Raw genomic sequence first — 23829 nt, forward strand, 5'->3', positions numbered from 1 at the left:
ACGGCCGTTTTTGTTTTGAGTTCATAGATCGACGAATCCAGACATACACAACATTACTTTTAGTTTTTCTATAGCTAGATCTGTTGTGATAAGATAAGTACATTGTGCAACAAGGGGGGTAAGTGAGATTTTGTAAACGAGCTATACCGATTAAAGACTCGAGTTTACAACCCATAACTCCCACGGGTAGGTACAATATAGGCCTTTGTCCTTCAATACAAATAATAGATATATGTATCTATAAATGACAATGTATGACTAATTGATAGGAGATTTTGTTATGTATATACAGTATTTGGAACGAAGTTGCCGCGTATGGAACGCTTGGAGTGAGGCGGGACGCATGCGCGAAGGGTGGCCGACTGAAGTGGTTTACTGAATAAATTATATGATATGATATGATATGATACACCTGCATGCAATAAGGTTATTTTTCGAGCAAGTGTGATGAAACATACTTTGCATTAATGCAAACTATTTCGTTTGTGTCCCATTTATTTGGTTGAAAGTAGTCCGTCATTATTTCACACAGAATTTTATAAATATAATTAGACTAAAATACCGGCTAAAAGGCGGCTAGTGTTTAAATAGTAGTCGCTCTTATTACAGTAGGTATAGACACATTTTCACCCCAATTGTGGAAAAATTGTTGCTTCCTGGAAACCACATTTGGTTACCTTATCGCATTAACATTAAAATTTAATACGCTTAACCTAACCTGACAAAGAGCATTACAAGCCCGTATTTTTCATTAATAGGATTAATAGTATATTATATTACATACCTAAGTTTACTCTGTATCTTTAGGTATTTAAATAAAAGTAAACAAACAATTTGTACATTTTCGGACAGTTATAACATCGCCATGTCTGTAATTTTCGGTACAAAATAGTCTGCCGATTTTTGGGGGAGGGGCACGTCAAATGTATACGTAACGTAAAAATAGCCATGTCAGATAAACGTCAGTCCATACAATGTATGACCATTGGCAGCCTATTTTCGACAGAGGGGAACGCCTGTTAATGGCTACTTCTTATGGCTATATCCTCTAAGCCCGACACGTAACAACTATAATTTTTCCACCACCTATGTACGTTCTTCTATTTTCTCTCTCTCTTCCTCTTTCTCTTCTAGAGAACGACAGCACTAATTGAATATTATTGTTCAACAGGTTGAAGAGCCAGTCTCTTCATTTATCCGCGGAGCGTCCGCCCCCGGGATGCCCAGCTAGCGAACATGGGGACGGACGATTTAGCGCCCAGCTTCACGCAGAAGCCTCAGCTGCGCCAGGAGGACGATGGCAACAAGCTCGTCTTCGAATGCCAGCTGCTGGCCGCGCCGAAACCGGACATCTGCTGGTACCGCAGCGATGAACTGCTCAAGGAGGATACTAGAACTAAATTTAAGTGAGTATTCTTCCATCTTAAGAGGCTGTCAATACCGAAAACGCGCACACTGTGTATTTGTATCGGAGTAAATGTGATAGCACTGTTACTAGGCCTGGGCAAGGGAATAATAAGAAAACTATTGAAATAAAAAAAAATATGGATTATTTGTTAAATAGTTATTTTAATTTCAGACCCATAAGTCAAAAAAATAAAGACAGAACCTTTTAATGGTGACTTCAAGATCAATCTTTGCAATTATTTTCTGTGGAGCCGATTTTATCCAATCATGTATCGCGTACGGCCACGGTCTTTGAAAATAATGAAATGAATAGTAACAATTTTGTTTTCTTTACTAAAACAAATATCTTTTCATAAAAACTGCTTAAGTAACGCCAATTTCAACGAAATTGGGTGTTGATAGTCCCCTAAGTAGGACAGAGGGCATGTCTGCCGAATGCATCCGGGAAGCTGGGAAGCTAAACTAGCTCCAAACTGGACCCCACAGGACGATTCTCGGGGCATAGAGATGACCAAAACGGATAGCGGGGCGACTTTGATACATTTTGTAAACTGGCGGGAGTGTGCATTAGACAGGACCAAATAGCGGGAAAGAGGGAAGACTTTTGCCCAGCAGTGGGACACTCTTAATAGGATAGTAAAAATCTTCCATCACTCTTTCCTTATCAATAAATATTTCGCAAAGATAAACTATCATGGATGAAGTCAGAACAAATAAAGTCAGCATCCTTTTTTCATGTCCAGATAAAACCAAAAGCTTTTTGTTGATAAAACAAGTTACTCTAGGATTTGTAAGCAGCTGTTGAGGACGCAACCAGACCATAAACGTTAGGAAGAGAGTAATTACTTAAAACCATAGATGTAAGTAAATAAATAAAAGGTCATTGCTTAAAACAGGCCGTGGCTATCAAAATCAAGCACTTAAAAATTATTTAACTTAGAAAACATAATTCTGTAAGCGATGGACGCGCTTGCTCCGAATAAATTATTTTAAATAAATAGCCGTCACAAACCTAGAATCAATCCGTGAATCAAATGTCGTCTGCCTTTGATGTAACTGTTGGTAGAATAATGTCGCTATTGCCTTGCACATTACCGGCACATGTGACGTTTTTAATTGAAGAGTTTGAGTGTGATTGCTTGGGAACTGGTAATTGGCACAGGGTCGTCTCGTTCATTGAACTGGGTTGGATTTATCTCTTTCGAAGAACAGGTTGAGAATGTTGAGATTGCGATTTAAAATGACTATATTCTTTGTGAAAGAGAAAAATTGTTAAAGTAAATTGAATTTTTTAAATGATTAACTGCATCTACATTGAGCAGCATTTTATAAATGTTATAAGTTGCAAAGTTTTGTTCTATTAGCTGAATGATTACATTCCATTTTGGCACCGATGAAAGGAATTGTTGATGTTGCGCTCAAGTTTTGGAAAAACCCAAACTATAGAAAGACCACTAGACCATCCAGTTTAACATACTTATAAACATCGTTATCACACATAAATATGTGTGATAACGATGTTTATAGGTAAATACCTTAAACACTGAGAGAAAAGACTAACAAAAACACACTTAGAATTACAAAAATAAACTTAATCCGGGGACAAGGAGAGTCAACTAATAGGAACAAAATGACTTTTGCAATTTCTATTAGTTCTTGCAATTTCTATTATCTGTTTGTTGAAATTAGATTTGGGATTACTGAGCTGTTTGTAGAAATAAATAAACTTTACAGAAATAGTGAAACTTCCATAATTATTACTAAAACTTCATTTCTTCCCCCAGTACAGAACTGTTTTTTAATTCCTGGTGATGATTTTTCTCTCAGTGAATAAAAAAGATGATTAAACTTATTTGTATGTCCCATTACGGTACAATTGTGTTCCCGGACATTTAAGAGGTGTGCGTGGATCCGAAACCAACACGTAGTGTGATATATAAAGGGTATGTACACCGAGTGGATGCCGCCTTTGCCCGTAGATTTTTTGCGGAAAGAGAAGAGTCGTGGAATGTATGGGGCCCAATACATTCCAGGACTCGTCTCTTTCCGCACAGACTCTATCATGGGACGCATGCGGAGACTAGCACACGCCAGGTGTAAGAACTATTGTTGAGTAGATGAAATCTAAAGTGAACTAGGCTAAGTGAAAGCGAAAAAGATACTGGGCTATGGGTTGTAAAACCGGCCATTAGTGTAATAATAACCATTTTTCTCAAAAAATATTGTTTTCCCCCAGGATCCAGAGCATCGAGAAGAACAAGTTCTTGGTGGTGCTCGAGTTGGACGACGTGATCGAGAGCGACGCGGGGCTGTACAAAGTTAAAGCTAAGAACAAGATGGGCGAGGTGGCCGCCTCCATCAATCTTAACTTCAGCCGTAAGTTACTCGAAACTTACAATTTACATGGGTCCTAACCTGTGGATCAAACCATGGTCACCCTTGGACAACCATTAGGCTAAACTTTAGAGCATTTAATAACCGGAGTCGCCTTTAAAAGCTTACCCCTCTGCCGAAAACCTTGCACAACTGTGCAAACTTTTGTATGGACTGACGTTTATCTGACATGGCTATTTGTACGTTCCGTACAAATCATGTCCAAATAGCCATACATTTGACGTGCCCCTCCCCAGCAAAAATCGGCAGACTGTTTTGTACAGAAAATGACAACCATGGCGTCTCCAGTTACTAAATACTCAAAGTTCAAAGCTTACAATGTACATGGGTCCTAATCTGTGTAGACACAATAGCGAATATTACACAAAATTCTGTTTAGGGGGCACCACTAGCACAAGAGGGCCTGCCGCGAAACACGAAAAGCGAAATTTCGTGATCTGCCTCTCTATTACTCTTGCATATTCTAGCGATAGAGTGGCAGATAACAAAATTTCGATTTTCGGGTTTCGCGGCAGCCTTCTGTAAACAAACCGCCTTGATTCATCAACATCAATGTCATACTTATTTAAATAAAAATATCTGTGATAACTTTTCAAAGAACTGCTTAAGGCACAGTATGTATAAGTTACTCAATGGTTTACGATAAGTGCTAGTGCTGCACTCTGGCAGCAGAACATTACAGTACCTTTTATATTTAGCAGTAATAATAGGTGTAGTTCTGATCTGTGCTAGATATTGATTGAAAAAAACAGATCTCGTGTTTTCATAAAACTATTTGATGTCAAAAACCAATGTCAAGAATTATTTAAAAAAAATGATGTTGAAGCAATTGAACAATTAAAGGCTCATTAAGTTACACTTTAGTTAGAGTTTAGATACACTGCGGAATATTGAGGTTACATCCAATTTATCCGACCGATCAAATAATGACGCATCGTCTCAATAAGCTTGCGTCTATTTTCATATCCACTATTTACAATCCTGCACCAAACTAACTGACGTCTCTGTTTAGCCCAATGGTTGACTGGTAGATAATGCTTCAAGGCGTTAAGTCCGCCATTTGTACTCTTTTTGTGTAAATTTTGTGCAATAAAGTTTAAATAAATAAATAAGCCCTAAGGGCGAATAAGCCCTAAATAAACTTAGTGAGGGTTTTTCCAAAAATAATGTACTTATTTAATATAGTATAGGATAATTATATATCGTTATTATTTCAGTTTGTTGAAATTGCTATGTCGTAGGTGCTATACTGTACATTACTATAAGTACTATGACTATAAACGAATTAAGTAAATATCCTTGCACGTTTTAAAGTAAGCCAAGTAGGTAATATTATGATATACCTAACCAGTCTTTATAACGTAAGCCACTTAATCTAAAAAAATCTGCGGTTATTTATTTAAAATAACGACTGCAACATGCAAACATTACGCAAATGAATCCAAACATTCGCCACAATGTTAGTCGTAATCCAACACTGGGCCAATAAAAATACCTTCACAAATAACGGTATTAGTCACGGTCCAGAATAAATGTCGAAAAAAATTCAGCACAGATCTTTGCCCACGCACCGTTCGCCAAAACTCCCGGACACTCTGAACGAGCTTATATTCACGTAGATTTCAAATATACATAAGACTGTTTAGTGTGGAAAGGTAGAATCTCTGGTGCGACTAAATATTACGTGACGACAATGCACTGTCGACCCGAGACATAGTAAACACGGTGACGAATTTAACTTTTGTCATTACGATCGTTATTGGACGTCAACGTTTGAGTAATTTTAGGTCTGGCATGCTGACTGAGTAATCTATATTTTTCTTCGTGTAAAAATAGTTTTGTGTTCCTTGGGTCGGAGTATGTAATAATTAATATATCTGTAACATGTTTTTTTGAGAATATTCGCGTCAAATAACATCATTAGTCGCGTTATGACAGCGAAATATATGTTCTGGTATGAATCATCACTTCATCAGGATTTTTTCACCAAGCTCTAATTCTGAACACACTTCAAAAAATAGTCCTAACAGAATAAAATTCTAATAAACATACAAACAATAATAAAATCAATATTAAACCCGTTTAAAATCTTACCCAATTGTATTACTTTTAATTAAGTTTAAGTTAAGGCTTAAGTTTCGCCTAAATTTTTTGACCGAAAAATTCTAGTGTAAGTGAGTCCCTTTTCACAATCATCCCGTTTTAAGTAATTAGATTTTTTACAGAATAAAATAGAGCATAATATAATTATAGTCCGTATCTTTAGGTATAAAAAAAGTAAACAAACAATTTGTAAATTTTCGGGTAGTTATAACATTTATTGGTTAACCAATCAAATACAAAACCGCCTGGATCAGTCACTGAACGACCTGACTTTAACCTACATTATTTAATCATGTAATGTTTTGAACTACCCTCAACTGGCTTAAGGAGCCATTTGAGGGTAGATTTTGTTTACTTTTATTTAAATACCTAAAGATACAAAAACCTCAAGGGTAAACGCCAGAACATGTCGGTAGTTGTTCACGTTTACATACTTTAGTTTATTCCGGGACTATCACTGCCCGAAGATCCAATGTTTATGTCTGTGTGTTGATCAAATTATAAACACACGGCGTCAAACGATCTCTCAGACTATTTTTATTTGCCACCGATATGTTTCTACGAAAAATATTGAAACTGGACGCAGATTCTAACGTTAAATAACGCACGGAGGTGAATTTAAAACTAAATTCGAATTTACCCGTCGAAATACTACCTGGATTTGTGAAAATAAATTATTTTTACAGAGAGCACTGATATCCCACATTATTTCTACATAATTCTTTAGATCTTTGACCGTATTCGGGAATTACCGAAGCAATATTTAAAATATATCTTCCTTAACTTGATACCCAATACAAAAAAATCTTTATTTTTAAATCTTCTCTGCGTTAAAAAACCTTAACGCCGAGGAGATGTCTAATTTTGTTATATTGAATCGACTTCAAAAAAATTTTTTTTTTTCAGCCGCTGACGAAGACAAACAAAAGTAAGTATTTAATGATTTTGATATTATACTTATTATGTATAGAGTTAGACCAAGAAAAGTCTGCAGCGTTTTTGGTAGCCCACGCAGTGCCACAGTGTTATTTTTAAACGTCAAACTTCTATGACCTTATAACGTACCTATAAATAACACTTGCAATGCGTGGGCTATCAAAATCGCTGCAAACTTTTCTTGGTCTCTCTCTTGAACTCTTCGATGGAAAAACATAAACACATTGAGTTTAGGCTTATTAGAAAGATCTCGAGAAGCACTTGATAAACATGCAAAGAGAGCATTCCATGAAACTGTCTACCGTTTGTCCCATACAAACGCGAAATTTCTGAAGATTTGCAGGTATAAGAGTTTCCTTTTCTATGACAAATGGTCAAAAATATGCACTGAAAAATAATCGCCTGCCGAAAAAAAAGTCGCAACACAGGAAATAAAAAGCGTTTGTACGGGACAGCCCGTGGAATGTTGAAATGCTCCAAAGGTACAGTCGGCAACAAAAGTGTGTATCAAAAAATATTTTTGACGGTCACTTGTATTAATACCAATAGAGACCCACCACTACCACTATCCATTACAATCTGGGAGTCTACCGCGAAACAAGAAAATCGAAATTTCGTTATCTAACACTCTATTCTTGCATATTCGAGCTATAAAGAGGCAGATAACTAAATTACGATTTTCGCGTTTCCCGGTAGGCCCTTGTTAACCGCCTTGATGCATCAATGTCATATTTTATTGACTGTGAAAACTTGTCAAAAAACAATTTAAGCAGTATGTATAAGTTACTCTATGGTTTACTAGCTTCAGCTGCACTCTGGCGGCAGAACATTTCAGTAATACCCCAACTGACTTACTTACTATTGTCAGGCGTGGCTCACTCCGCGATTTCGTCGCTTTGCAACAGATAGCTACAAGTACATTCGTTCCACACCAATTTTGGTGGCTAGCCATAAGCCGCGCGTGGCGCTGTCGCCACCTAGCGGCCATATCTGTCTTGATCGTAACAGACGCGTTTTGTTAGACAGTGAGTCTTCTGTACCTAGTACTATTATTTATTCTGTGCTATTGTGTTATTCCAGACAAGTGGACGGTAAAGCGCCAACGTTCGCGCGCAAGCCCGCCATCAGGCAGGAGGATGACGGCAAGCGGCTCATCTTCGAATGCCGCATCGAGGCGGAGCCCGTGCCCACGGTCGCCTGGTTCCACAACACGGCCGAGGTCATGCCTGGCGCGAGGCATAAGGTACAGAGAAATACTTTTTCATTTCTCATGCTCGGAAAGAGGGTCATTGTTGTTCGAAACGATGTGCAGAAAATGACACGTTTCTGCACTAGAGCATTTTAGGTTCGAAGTACGATTTAATTCTTTTTTTTTACGATAAGCCATTGAAATTTGGGTATAAATGGATTTGTTATACAATTTCCATTCTGATATTTGACTCCCCATTCCATAAATAACGATACTTTTGCCTAAATTGTTAATTGAAAGTACCCTCAAAAATTACTATAAAAATTTATACTTATTACCTAGTCATGTTTTAAAAAAAAACACATTTCCGAAATGAAAAGTAGAGTGTTTAACTCGGGTGAAAGGCATCATTTCAGCCTCGGACTATCGGACTTACTGCGTTCGAGCGCCAAACTATTACCTCGGCAGAAATGAGTGCCTTTCATCCCTTGGTTAACAATCTACTATTTCTCTACACAATACTGATACTCTGAACTTATCTTTACCTCTAGCCTCGTAAGTCCCCGCGTACTTCTACGAGTAGAAATTAAATTCGAGCTCTGAACTCGTATAGAAATAAAAGAAAGTTCCAAATTCAAAAGCGCATAAAATGGCTTTGGTCTTACGAGGCTAGCCGCCCCAAATCAAAACATGCCAAGGCAAATGCAATTTTGATGTGTCAATTAAAAGTTCAAATTTTAATAGAACGAGAGTTCTTCTTTAAGCCTCTGTATATGACTGCTATGTTTTTGTATTCTAAGGGCATACCTATAACATGGAGTACAAAGTATTTTACCTAAATCCAATATCACAGAAAATAATTTCTTGAGTGGTCTAAACAAAGAAATTTTTTAGCTCTATCAGTCGAGCAAAGTTTATTGCATACCTAGTGATTTATTGCTTGTTTTGAAGAATAAAGGCTAAAGTCAAGTTTGGCAACAGGAATGGCTTTAGCTAACTGAATAGGTAAGGTAAGGTGGGGTAAGGTTTTCACCGGGATAAGACTATCAGTTGTATGGAATCCTCATACTGTTTGTCTTGCCCCGAGCAAAATAAACTACTCGTATGTTAGTCTTTCCCCACCTTACCTTATCAAAGTATTCGCTAGAGCACTGACTGTTATGTATTACATCCTTCCTACTACTTTAAAAACAGTAACTATTAGTTATGGAATGGTTAGTTTAGTTAGTATCACAGAAGCTTCAGCCATCATTTCCATTTAGATCAACATTTGAATCTTAAATCTAAATTAATAAGAAATGAATGGCGCGTGGCATCGTGATTAAAATAAATGTCATTTTAAAAGTGCATGACAGTGACGATGGTGACGATTGAGATGTAAAAATAATGACCGATGATGCCCCAGTTTTAAAAGAGCTCAAAGATGGCCTTGACCCCGATCTAGTTGGCTGAGACACCGGCCAGGTGGCGACAGCATCGCTCGGTGACCTTTTACACTTCAATCTGTCCGTTGCAATCTATTTAGGTTTTTAATAATGATAATAGTAACATTTGTCAGTCTCGGAAATGTGACACTTTTGACGGGTTTAAAATAGACGCGCGGGTGACTCATGTTTGTGCTTTATTTTGGCAGAAACAAAATACAATGCATGTTAGTCATGTAAACGTTACGGCGCCTTTCACGCAAAGCTGTTAGTTATAAGTTTGGATCATATAAAAGAAAATAATACAAATAATAAATATAACAATATTCAAATCTTACACAAACCAACTATAGTTGTACATTGTACAATAGCTCAATTTGTTTGCGTTATGGATACTAGAAGATGATATATTATGTTAAGAGATAGATAAATAATTAAGTAAAAACATAGAACCCAGAAACCAACCAGCTCTGTTATTAGATTTCATTCTTATATAATAATCCCATATATTAAACAACCATAATCTTGTCAGTGGAAAAAGCTACGCAAGTAATAGTGGAGTACATTTATAAATTGATACCACATGCATTTAGGTAATACGTATGATAGGAAAGAATGCAAAATGATCAGATAGGATTATATTATGTATGTATATGGATAATTTAGCCTGTCATTCTAATTAGCCTCTCTAATAAGCTTCTGAAATGCTAACCATTCGCAAAACACTGTGGTTTAGTGGTAATATTAGGTTGAAAGGATTGTAATTATTTAGCGAACACTATATGACGTACGTATTTTGTTCTAACCGCAAGGACAAGAGACTAGATATTTACAATAAGTTTTTTTGTATTCATGATGCTAATATCCAATTTTCATTCAAATTTCAGTTAACAGTAAGCAAAGACGGAAAGTCTTACTATGCCTCGCTGGAAATCGCAAACGTGACCGTGGAAGACGCGGGCAAATACAAGGTGACCGCCAAGAACGAACTCGGCGAAAGCAACGCCACGATCAGCCTGAACTTCGACAGTGAGTAATATGTTGTTAATTCCATTCCATCATCGCCTTCATTGATTACAGCACCGTCAACTTTACAGTTGACTGAATCAGTTATATCAAATTTAGTTTCTTTTTCGTCAAGTATTTTATGATTTTTTTCAAATTAATGAGAAACTACACTTTTTGGCACTAAATTACTACTTATTATATGCTTTAAAGTATTTGAAATTATACATATTAGATTTACATTTGAAATGTCACACAATTTTACTTCTGCTTTTAGTTTTTAACGCTGTCGTGCGATTCTAATAATTCTGTTATAGATTAAGTCATACGTGTAGATTTGGCGGCATCATGTACATGAACTCATTTTATCAATTCGTCAATACACATAATACCTACACAATATTACGGCATTAGTTAAATTTAACAATGTTTTATTTATATTATTGATTTAAGATGTTTTCTTAATTTCGTTTTCGGTTTTAGTTTTATTTTTAACACACACACTATACTCTATTCTACATCTATTAAATCTACTTGAGGAAATTTTATTTATTTATTATACACCAACACCTAACCGTCATTACAATACCCTCTTCTATTGATATATGTTATTTATTTATTATCATAATAATCTTCATTCTGCTTCTCTGCTTTTATTAACAATATTTTTCCTTGGTAATATATAGTTAATTAACTAACAGTATAATGCAGTAGATAGAATTAAGGTGACAGTCCATTTCCAACGACAGCTGCACTACTGTTGCGACGTTACTGTCATTCATTGTCTTGTCATTCATTTTACTATGGAAATTGACAATAACATCGACGTGTCGGAGCAGTAGTGCAGCTGCGGTCAGAAATGGAATATTACCTTTAGTTTGCAAATACTTTGCTTCAGCAACTGCACAATTCTAACTCAGTAATAAAGCAACTGGTGCAACTGTCATGCGTACTGATTGATCAATGTAGTAAAACAAACACAATTCTTCCAAATTTTATTTTTATGTATGTATTTTTATAAACATATTCAGTGTGCGAGTAACGTAATAGCAAAGTAAATGACAAAAACACGAACTTAAAGAAAACATCTTAAATATGAACAGTGATTAACTATAACACGCAAATGAGGATTCTACTAAAAAGAAAAGTCATCGACTTATTAATGCAATGATTAACAACATAGGCGACGAAGCGCCCGTTCCTGAGGACTATATCAAACCGACGTTCACGGAAAGACCCGTCATCAGGCAATCGGAGGATGGTACAAAAATCACATTCGAATGCAGATGTGTTGGCAAACCGAAACCAACCGTCGCATGGTAAGAACCAATTAATAAAATAATGTATACAACCTTAAAACAGAGAAAGAATCTTACACTAACTAATGCCCTTGATACAGGTACCATGGCAAAAAAATAATAAAAGAAAGTAGTCGACATAAAATAACATTAGAAGAGGACCAAACATTATATCATATAGCGCGATTAGAAATCATAGGCGTAGAAAATACGGACAAAGGAGAATACCGGGCATTGGCGAAAAACAAACATGGTGAAGGCGTAGCGAAAATAAATCTCAACTTTGAAAGTGGAGATAAACCGAAGTAAGACTTTAAAAACGTTTTTTTTTTGTTTTCTTTCTCAACAATCCCATCCAAAGGATCGTTATTAAAATTTTCTATTTTGGACAGAATTCCCGATGGTAAAGCACCAAGATTCCCCAAAAAGCCGACAATAAGACAGGAGGGGGATGTATTAATAATGGAATGCGTACTCGAAGCGTATCCCGTCCCAGACATCGTGTGGTTCCACGGGGAAAAGGAACTTAAAGATGGATCAAAAATGAAGATGTCGAGAAAAGCGACGGGAAAAGACACGTTTAATTTGACATTAGAAATATTAGGCCCCACTAGGGAAGATGGTGGCAATTATAGGTGCAATGCCTTCAACTTGTTTGGTGAGAGTAATGCAAACATTGCTCTCAATTTCCAAGGTATGGGGGACTTAGTTATAAGAAATTAGATAATGTACGCATACAGTAGCAATGCATGCTAGGCTTTGAGCTTGGAAGCTGCATGTAAACAGTTTAGTTGTTGTTTTCGTATTTGTAATAATTCCTTCCATTGTACCGTTGTTATTTTTTGTGTAGGTGGGGATGACGAGAACGGTTTCGCACCATCGTTTATAGAGAAACCTCGAATCATTCCCAACGAAGATGGCACACTCATCACAATGCGTTGTGTGTGCAAGGCAAAGCCGGCGGCTGAAGTAACATGGTACAGAGGCACGACCGCAATTAAAGCTAGCAGTAAGATTGAGATCAAATCGAGTGTGATAAGTGAGGATGTTTACGAATTGGTATTACTTTTGTCAAACCCGACGGGAGCGGATGGTGGCGCTTACCGCTGTCACGTCAAGAATGAATACGGCGAAAGCAATGCTAACTTAAACCTCAACATCGAGGCCGAGCCAGAACCAGAAGGTGAAGGCCCAACATTTGTCGAGAAACCGACAATCCAATCAAAGGATAACGGTAAACTAGTAACCATGGGATGCAAGGTTAAAGCTAGCCCGAAACCGACGATCGTGTGGTACCATGAGGGTAAGGAAATCACAGACTCATCGAAAATCAAGACCAGAGTCGAAGTAAAGGAAGATATATACACAATTGTTTTGGAACTCATCGATCCTGGTATTGAAGACTCCGGATTATATAAATGCAACATTAAAAACGAACTTGGGGAGCTCAATGCAAATCTTACGCTCAATATTGAAAGTAAGTAGATAAATCCACAGACTGAAAAATATTTTGATAAATTTAGATTTGATATTAATTTTTAATTTTCAATTTCAGTCATTCCAGTTATCAAAGAAAAACCAAAGGTCATTAAGATAGTTAAAAAGAAGACTGTTATTGTTGAATGTAAAGTATTAAGTAAATTTGCACCGGCTTGCACCTGGTTCAAGGAAGCAAGTGCTGTCAAGGAGGACTCAAGACACACTGTGCTCATTGAGCCTCTTAGAGAGGTAAGAAATATTACAATAGGAGCTATGAAGGGAAATTATCTTTTAACAAATGGTTTAGACTCAGTATCACATTCAAAGTTTAAGCTCTCATCATCTACACTGAGTTATTATACAAAATGGAGTTTTTGTAACTTCATTCAACCTATCGTCTGAGTGTAGTACTCACTATCTTGTGTTTGTCAATAAAATTATGATACTTAATGTAGATATACATAATTATATTCGTAATTATTTTTTATCGTCAAGAGGTTAACACAACCCTTACTCAACTTAATTAAATGCATTGTCATTATATTACCATAAAGCTAAAAACTCATTTGTAAACTTCAAAAATCTATTCCAGGGCGAATTCACAGTCAAATTGGAAATCTCAAACGTTTCACAAACCGACAAGGGATCATACAAACTCATGGCGAAGAACGAAAAGGGCGAGGCGACGTCACAAGAGGTCGAAATCACCGAAATCCCAGAACCTCAGGGCGACAAGCCACAGATCATCAAACACTTCAGGAGCCTGGTAAGATCTTTATTATTTTAATATTTTGAGTAATCTTTTTTTATATTTAGAACGTGGACGGATGAACTAAGTGAGATGCTAAGGCGTTTTGATAACCAAAATGGACATTGAATTTGTTTGTTCTTAATTTGTATACTGGTATATTTTATACTAGCGCAGTCTTGAGTTCTTGTTAAATTTCACGACCTACCGCTAAGGCTCATAAGATTAATTTACTATTTCAGTAGTAACAGCCTATCAATTAATAAATTGAATAATTACTGTTGTTATAAATACAATAATAATAATAGTCTTACTTTAAGTAAATCTCCATTGTAAAAAAATCTGACTAACTCGTAATTAACTGTATCAAAATATCTAAATCTGCTATTATTTAAAAACTACCACTAAATTACAGGCCAAGAAAGAAAACGAGGAGGCAGAGTTCGTTGCTGTCCTCAAAACATCGGACCAGTCGTGCAGATGCACCTGGTACAAGAACTCCACAGTCATCAGGGACTCGTCTGAGGTCAACACGTCATTCGACGGGACCAACGCGCGCCTGATCATCAGGAAGGTGTCCTCCAAATACGCGGCTACGTACCGCGTGGTCATTAAGAACGAGTTTGGAGAGGACGAGTCCAGTGCTGACTTGACGATTGTGGAGGAAAAGGTATTTATAAACTTGTTTCAAATATTGCTCACGACTGAATTTAAAAATAACTTTTAGAACGCCATAATCATGAAGGAGTGTACGAGTTTCTAGTTTAAGAGTTACCATGAAACCCTTTGTTTGGCTAAGTTATATACCTATTGTACTTTAACAATGTAAATAAATTGTCTTTTTCTGGTATTTATTTATCAAAATACATGTTACAACTTGATCATGAGTCTTCGGGGATACTTTTTCTAGTGTTTTTAAGACAAATGGTAATAGATAACTCAACGATTACCACCGCAGCACTGCACAAGCTAGCCCGAAAATATAAATAATGATAAATATACCAACGTATGCTATAAAACCCTATTTCAGAAGAAGAAGGAGGAGGAGGAGGAAGAGGAAAAGATGGAAGAAGAAGAAAAAACGATCATCGAATCAGAAGAAGAGATGTCCATCGTCGAAGAAAGATCGGTGGCTGAAGAAAACCATATCGAACAAAAGAAGACCATCAAAAAGGTTGAAAAGAAGGAAGAAGTTAAGGTCGAACAGAAGAAAGAAGAAGTAGAGATGGAAGTTGACGAAGCCAAAAAGGTCATTCAGAAGAAAACAGCCAAAACTGAAGAGGAAAAGAAGGAAATGCTTGAGAAATTGGAGAAGAGGAAAAAATCGGAACCTGAGGCTAAAATTGAAGGCATTCCAAAACTCAAAAAAGTCAAGCCCAAGGAGGAACCGGTTGAGGAAAAGAAAGATGAAAAGAAGACTGAATCCAAAACGACGACCAAAAAGGTTGTCAAAAAGAAGGTCGTTGCAAAGAAGGATGAGGTAAGTGTATCGTGTAAATAAAAGCACAAAATGTATATAGCTTAGAGTCGACTATATATTATTTTGTCGTTTTAGATGCAATATATTTCATAGTTTTCAGGGAAAATTTTGAGTTGAATCAAATCTGTTAAATATTTACAGAATACTGGTCTACCTCCAGTTTCGCTGTATATTATATTATGTAGTTGGGTCGATCAACTATTTCTTGTTGTTATTCTATCCCGTCAGCCAGGAGACAATTGTATAGAGAGCGAAAAAGATGTGTTGTGTGTGACTATAGTTAATTATGTAAAAAAACATGGAAGATATTTCGATTAGTTGAAATTATCCCGCAGTCGAAATTGTTCCCACTGCACCTTACTATGTTTTCCAAACATGCTTAGTAGATGTCCCATGATGGAAAGGTATAACTACCACAAAAATGCGGGTTCATCTAAATACGAAAAAACTAGGATTTAAAGAGTGACCCAGGAGACCGAACCATGGCAACAAGTGACAAGAAAAAGTTGATTAACCAAGTCGTTTGTTTACAATCATTACGTGATAATTGATTTTTCTGTTGTGAGTGTTGTGTTAACAATAGCCGTGCTAAACTGTGTTTGGACGTAGGACGTACTGGAATTCGTCGACGATTACGAGCGACCAGTTTTGGAGAAATACGAAAAAATTACACCAACCCCACTTGCTAAAAAACCGAAAGAAGATGACACACCCAAGGTAACCACACTTCACTTATACACAACACATTACACAATGTAATTAAAAAATAAATATTATAATATTAATGTACCTATTACATCTATTTAGTCGAAACGCGCGTCTGTATCCGAAAGCGTTACAAGTGAACAATATGAAAGTGAAGAAGAGCAGTCGGTGGCTGCGCCGGCACCAGAGAAGAAACCTAAGGTTGAGACCAAAAAGGTATAAGAAATAACGTTTTTATCTATTTAGTTTAATAAATCCCCGTATCATATTAGATTTTAATATAATAGTCCAATTAAAGCTTACTAAATTAACAATCAATAGTGAAAGTAGTGTTTTTGTTAAACGTAATAATGACACAATATCGTAAAATGTTTACTAGGAGGAAGAGAAACCTGAACCAAAGAGACCTAGCATCAAAAAGGGTATTCCTAAACCAGAAGAACCTGTAGATGAATTATCTGGTGTTAAATTGTCAAAAACACCGACTAAACCAACAGAAACAAAGACTGAGGAACCTCAAGCGGCTAAAGCTAAAAAACCAATTGCTAAGGTAAAGACGACAAAAAATTGCGAAAATATGTATAAAACTACTTAAGATCAAATATTATAAACATGATTTCCTTATTTATTAAAACATTTTAATTCCATTTTAAAGCCTAAAGAGGAGAAAGAATTTGTTGATGACTACGAAAGACCTGAACTCGAGAAATACGACAAAATGACACCGACTCCTAGTGATAGAACTAAAAAGCAGAACGGTGTAGAGGTAATATAATGAAATAGATTTGTGCTGATAAATTTAATTTACATATTTTGGGTATTCCCTGCTCTGAAATATGCATGGTTCTAAAAAAATATGTTAATAATTGAACACGTGTTCATCGTTCAGGCGCATTATTAAGATATATTTTTATAGGAAACTCCGGAGTTTGTGGATGATTACCAAAAGCCTGAACTCGAACAATACGAAAAGATTACTCCTACACCTAAAGATAAACGTCGCACTAGTGAGACACAGGTAAAAACACACAAAACGCTCGAATTAAATACATACATTATAAAATTATTTACTTTTACATGATAGTAACACGAATTTGAAATTTGTTAGGATGACGTTGATATGATGCGAGGCAAGATAAAACCGAAACCTGCAGAAGAGGAACCGGAAAAACCTACTCTGCGTAAACGTTCGGTTACAAAGGATAAGGTATACAAAAACTAAATAAAATTATTTAAACGGTCAGTGTAATAAAATAAATAAAAGCTCAGACATTTATGAACACCTTGTTATTTAGGAGGAAGATAAAAAACCGGAAGAAAAACCAAAGGCAAAGCCCGCAGAAAAAGTCAAACCAGAGGATAAAAAACGTCCATCTCTTAAGGAGGAAGAGGTACATACACAACACATAACATTCAAGTTAACTTATGCACATAACAGAGTTTGGTGATGAAGGATTCACACTTCTTAAAAATCTATCGCAATCACTCGAATAACACACGGCACACTAAGTTTCAGGTTTTTAGTGAAATTTAATCACACCTCTCTTTTCAATTAATTATTGAGCTCTATCGCGACGAGGCTTCTTTATCCAGGTTTATCATAAAGTAAGTAATTTAGAGCAAGCTTCTAACAGCCTGCATGGCTATTGCTTTAAGATGTTCCGCTTGTATTTTGGCTTCATACAGATGGCGAATGATCGAGCAACAATGGCGGTATTTGTCTATTTGAACGTTATGTTAATAAGGTAAAATAGGAAACGGTACCGTTTTCTGCAGTTGAGAATTTTTTGAGAAGAAAAGGAATTGATTCAGTCAGAACTCCCATTAAATATTTAATTACCGAAAAAGTACTTCTTACTGCTAGTTCGCTACGTACGCTAGTTCGTATTACTAAATTTTTTAACACAAGTACATTAAGCAACAAGTAAATTTTACTTATTACTTTCCTTCATTTATTTATATTACTCCCTTTTCTATAAATCTTATCTTTTTTGTATATATTTTTTTTACTAAATTCCACTACTGTCTTTACAACTGATCAACACTTTTAAAGGTCGCGGAAGAGGAATTTGTCGACGACTATGAGAGGCCCGTGCTTGAAAAGTACGAGAAAATCACACCAACACCCATTGAGAAAAAGAAGAAGGTACACACAATCATCACACGATGCTTCAGCTTATACACTACAGCTTTAATGATAAAATAACGCTTTAATAGAAAACATTCAATTAAAATAATATTTACTTTAGGACGACGTTAAGCCAGAGGAACCTGAAGAGGTACCATCCGCAACTGCCACAGCTCGGCGTCGTTCTGTTAAAGACAAAGACAAGCCAGAGGTAAAAAAACTCTTATGCCCTTTTAATGATGCACTTATTACATTAAACGGTACTTATAACTATACAACAATTGTTTAGCCAATGGACGTTGACGAGAGCTTCAGCCTAGCCAAGCCGAAAACACCAGCAAAGCCAGGACAAGAGCCTGAAGATGTCGAACTCACACACAAAACACCCGCGCAAACTAAACCTACGGTCTGTACAAGAGAATTCTCGCTTTCAGTAAAGTTTACCGCTTTAAATAAGATTGCTTCATTGTTTTGAAAACGAGTTTAAAACTAATAAAAAATGTTATACAAAATTAGGAGGATTCCGCGGCAGCCGAATTAAAGGTTAAGAAACCTGAAATTGTTGAAGAGAAAACAATAAAGAGGAGGCCTTCGGCAAAGAAGGTAAAATTTTTATCAAAATTCATAAAGATTTTTAAAACACTAAATTATTTTAGTATAAATTGTAAACGATTTATGAAAATCAGATTACTCTTATTTTAATTAATGTATAATATCATTAATATCCAATGATTCACAGACAGAGCTAGAGCCTATCAGCTCTAATATACCCGTAACTAATAAGAACGTTTTAAGGAGAATTTCAGTTCTCGTTAAGGTATCGAGTAGTGATTTAGCATCAACACAGATTGACGAAGTGTACATGCACAGAATTCAAGCACATATTTTGTTTTCAACAATGCTTTACCAATTTGAGATACCTACACACAAAACAAAGCACTTTTTTATTAAATACACAGCACTTTTGTCACATTTATACAGGGTGTCCCTAGCCATTGGACAAAGCCGAAATGTACATATGCATTAGGGTATTTAGAACCAGTATACAAAGTATCATAACACTCGGTGTAGCGGTTACGAAGAAATTAACAAATTACCATTTTTTCTACTTTGGAGCAACCTGTATGTGTTAGTAGCTCCTGAGGTAATAAATAGTATGAAAACTTCTTCGACCGTTTTGATTATCTTTTGATAATTTTTTTTTTATCTTTTGTTCTAATTAAATAAAGATTACCGTTAGAGCATTTCTGAGAAGTAACCCTACGTGGGATTTCAGGGTTTGTCCAATGGCTAAGGTCACCCTGTATACTTAACATGTACAGTTTATGTGTAAAACATTATCAAAATGTTTCTATCACTATACTCCTTTGCAATCTATATTCTATCTTCTCATCTTTTGTTCATATTCTTAACACTTCCTTATTTTTCTTCTTCTATTCTTATTTCTACATGTATGTACAGCACTTTAACCACTGTTTGTGTTTAATGGGGGCTAGGGTGAAGATACTGAAGAGTCTGTCAGCCTCACCAAGCCTCGAACTAAGACAAGCACTACCGCCCCTGAAGACGCCTCTCTTACCCAAAAGACTCCTGCTAAGAAAAAGCCAACGGTATACAAAACTATTCATTTTTAATTATCTCAGTATCATAAAAATACATTAATTATTGACTTCCTTCTTTCTTCGACTTAACTAAAACAAGTCAATAATTTATGTTCTCTAGGAGGGATCAGAGGCAGCGTCACTTAAAGTCAAAAAAGCAGCTGTCGTCAAAAAAGATGACGATGATGAGGTACAAAACGAATCTACAACTGAGATGGTTAAAAACTGTGTGACTAATTTACCTTTAACGTAGTTAGACGTTTTGGGTAAAATATTGATCCTAATCCCACTTTTAATCACAACGTGAGTTTTACTGCGCAAACCCACACTAATTCAATATTGACACCTGCACTAAAAAGGTTCGCTTGAAAATGTAGATACCTATCTAAAGCTTTTATTGCGTCTTTAGGAACCTCTGACCGTTCAAGCTGGTAAATTTGAAAAGCCACAACTGAAGAAAACTAGCAAGAAGGCCACTGACACAGCTAAAAAAGCCACTACTAGTGACAAAGAAAATATGGATGGGGTAAACAAAACTTCCTGTCGTGACGTCAATTCCGCTATTTTAACACGCCTACTTGTGATGTCTTTTCACTTGTAATCGATGTCTCTCTATTCTATCTATGTACACTGTTTCTTCGAAACCAATTGCACCCCTATACCAGTCCAAAACCAACAAGCACTCTAAATATCCGAGAATGAAACACACCCTTTGGAAGTATCCAATCTGTTGTTCGTTTGATAGTTTTCATCCAGGAAACAAACTGAAGCAAGCAGAAATAATTTTCATCGTCGTTGTTCTGTTACTGTGGACGTCAGTCGCATGCAAGCTTTGTGTTTTATGTTTCGTGTAATTTTACTTTAAGTTCTATAGCAGATTTCATGAGGTTTGTCATTTTTTTTTAATATACAAACTTTGTTAAAACTAGATTCTTAAGACGTTATGTTGGTCAACATTTAACTGCTAACAATAGCAATAAAAATGAAACATAATGCGCAAAAGATACGAATTCAAATATTGATATAAATTAATGATTTCTAGTTGGAACTGGACTTTGTCGATGACTACGAGAGGCCAGTCCTCGAGAAGTATGAAAAGATCACACCAACTCCCACAGTACGGGAGAAGAAAGAAAAGGAAACGACCAAGGTAATTATAAAATGTTATTTTATTTATTTATTTAAACTGTATTGCACAAAATACAACAATGCACAAATGTTGGACTTCACGCCAAATGACTCTGTGAAGAGAGATATAAACAAGTTGTGAATACCCAATCAAATTTGTAAAAATTTCGATTCCGTCATCATTTTAATAAAAATGACAGGTATTGTTATCATAATTGAAACTTAGAAAAGAGCAAAATCGATACAATGGAAATACGAAATAAATAAAATAAAACTTAAATGAAAAATATAACTTTCAACTAAACAGGTCACAGTGATGGCACAACAGCAACGCCTTGAAGTGAAGGTACAGAGCTAGTATGAATTGAACCCCAACAATCCAAACATGTATCCTACATTGTGTCATGTACCGTGTGACCCTTTATTTATGTACCCTGCAGCAAACCTGAATTGTATATTACATGTGATCCAAGCTATCCACAAATATACCAAATGTGTCCATCCAAACGTTTCCATGAGAAAACTCCATATGTATATGTATACACATTTCTATAATAATGATTGTTTATTCCCTGAAAAAATGTTGTGCAATTTTAATCGACCAATACAAATCATTGTGCTAATTTTATTTTGTGTCATTCTCTTTCCCAGACCGAAAGTCGGAGGACATCTGTTCAGAGCGAGGTTTGTAACGATCCTCTGCGAAATTGCTTATTCTATAGTTAGGTATTTCAAGTTAAAAGTTATATACATATATAGCCCAAGCCCTCTCGCGGATGAGAGGAGGCCTGTGCCCAGCAGTGGGACGTATATATAGGCTGAATTATATTTCAAGTTAAAAGTTAGCTTCAAGTTAACTTCGTTAAGTTGGCTATGGATGAGGTCTTGGTGGCTCTTGGATTATCGATCCAGAGGCCGTGAGTTCAAGTCTCACTCAAGGCAGTAGTTTTTCCACTTTTAAAATTATTCTAAGCTTAAAATTTTACTACGTTTTTGAGCTATTTTTCTTCACATTTTTAATGCTTGGCTGTCGTAAACGTATTCATAGATATCTTAGCAATGAATTGTCTAAACTATCTCTTTCGTTTTAGACATCTGAGGTTAAGACCGAGAGCCGCAAGAGCTCGATCGTCGAAACCAAAGGACTTAAGGTAACCAAATTCTAAAAGAGCTTTTCCTTTAAAAAATCAAGATCGTTAATCCTTTAAAAAGTGTTTTTTTATTCATTAGTTACTTATAATTTAAATTCAAATTATGCAGCTCACAAAAGAAACTGCTGAAAGCAGAAAGTCTTCGGTTTCGGCGGCCGCTGAGCAACAGCAGACCACGACACTCAAAAAGACGGCCCAGAGGGTAAATATATAAAATTCTACTCGGTTAGTTTGTCAAAATTGAAGCCATTCTATTTTTTAAACCGGTTTTTGTTTAATAAGATTTGCCAAGAAGGAAAGTAAAAAATAAAGAGTTAGACCAAGAAAAGCCTGAAACGATCTTAATACCACACGCAGTGCAATGTGTTATTTATACGTCATCATTTCACAGAAGTTTGACATTTAAAATAAGACTTGCACTGCGTAACATGCTATCAAAATCGTTGCAGACTTTTCTTGGTCTGACTCTATGTCTATTATATTAAAGCAATAGAATGGTTTATTTTGACACACTTTTTCTACTGATAGAAGTAGCAGGCTCTTGCAAACACCCAAGCAAATAATCCTTAAACATTTGCACATATATACTTACCTAGTTTCCCCATTAAGAAATAATGTAGCATATTACACAGCAAAGGAATGTTTAGTTCTAGAACAAAAAACTTAGCATAGCATAGCATAGCATTTGACCTAGAGAACCTGATGCAAATCGAGTATAAACTTAGCTGTCTCAGACAAAAAAAAGGGATTTAACAGGTGCCTAAATCGTCAGCCTGAATCAATATCAGTAAATGAACCAACACTCGAACTCGAATAATCTGATCTTGATTTGAGATTGCTTGGACATTACTCCCAGTAACATTAAATCATTAAACCTAAAAAATAAATGCCCAGTAAATCCCTTTTTAGTTGAAATAGTAAAGCTTTGATTCATTATACAATGTCTCGTGATCCCAAAATCGGAATGACGCATAGCAACCCCAATTACGCTTATTCATTTTCCAATTAACTTCGTTTTTAGCCCAGCATAAAGGAACCGGAACCTGCAGAACTTGATCAAGTAAAACTTAAGGTAAGTCTACTACGAAACACATGCACGTCTATCTATCTCTCTTTATCAACAGAGGAAACGACGGCATCTGTTACTTCTTTCTCTGTCTGTGAATAAACTTATATATCATGAAGCAAATCGTGTTTAATCAAAAGTGAATAATATTTTTCATCTGTTTGAATTCAGTAAATAACAACTTGTAAATAGCTTTTACAAACAACATTACACTTATTTTTACAATGGTAAGAGTTTTCAGGGCACTTAGACGACACGTGTGCAATAGATTTATTCTTGTGTTTTTGTAAATAGGATGACAAAAAACAGACAGTTGAAGAAAAGGTAACAACAAGTACTGTCGATAAGCCTTCAGAAAAAGTTAGTCCAAGGCGACCATCGAAAACAGAAACACAGGTATACATACACCAACAATTCACTATACACATACATACACACACCTACACACTTTTACACAGAATCTTAATCAACATTTTAACATTACTCCCGTTAGGAACCAAACGAAAAAGTGGAACCGAAACGTAAAGATAGTCTTGATCGCCCTACTGAGACAAAGTACCCTTGGCGACGTTCCAGTAAAACTGAGG

The 23829-nt window shown here is 36.0% G+C and overlaps 1 protein-coding gene across 1 annotated transcript in view; it reads left to right on the plus strand.

The window, feature by feature from the left end:
- The window catches only part of LOC134801507 (twitchin), a 159122-nt gene that overhangs the window by 9800 nt on the left and 125493 nt on the right, over window positions 1–23829 (plus strand). Inside the window, 34 exon segments of the mRNA XM_063774119.1 lie at window positions 1172–1406; window positions 3644–3783; window positions 6811–6832; window positions 7921–8083; window positions 10341–10482; window positions 11642–11777; window positions 11858–12061; window positions 12149–12450; window positions 12607–13233; window positions 13312–13484; window positions 13828–14001; window positions 14399–14653; window positions 15014–15463; window positions 16073–16180; window positions 16271–16384; window positions 16548–16718; window positions 16824–16934; window positions 17085–17186; window positions 17277–17375; window positions 17464–17559; window positions 18222–18314; window positions 18418–18702; window positions 18813–18899; window positions 19793–19906; window positions 20019–20087; window positions 20307–20423; window positions 20940–21047; window positions 21333–21371; window positions 21677–21709; window positions 22117–22176; window positions 22286–22378; window positions 23198–23248; window positions 23537–23638; window positions 23736–23828. Coding sequence (XP_063630189.1) covers window positions 1237–1406; window positions 3644–3783; window positions 6811–6832; window positions 7921–8083; window positions 10341–10482; window positions 11642–11777; window positions 11858–12061; window positions 12149–12450; window positions 12607–13233; window positions 13312–13484; window positions 13828–14001; window positions 14399–14653; window positions 15014–15463; window positions 16073–16180; window positions 16271–16384; window positions 16548–16718; window positions 16824–16934; window positions 17085–17186; window positions 17277–17375; window positions 17464–17559; window positions 18222–18314; window positions 18418–18702; window positions 18813–18899; window positions 19793–19906; window positions 20019–20087; window positions 20307–20423; window positions 20940–21047; window positions 21333–21371; window positions 21677–21709; window positions 22117–22176; window positions 22286–22378; window positions 23198–23248; window positions 23537–23638; window positions 23736–23828 — 5103 coding nt within the window. The 5' untranslated portion in view covers window positions 1172–1236.

The sequence above is a fragment of the Cydia splendana genome, chromosome 22 (assembly GCF_910591565.1).
Source record: "Cydia splendana chromosome 22, ilCydSple1.2, whole genome shotgun sequence".
Classification (NCBI taxonomy): Eukaryota; Metazoa; Arthropoda; class Insecta; order Lepidoptera; family Tortricidae; genus Cydia; species Cydia splendana.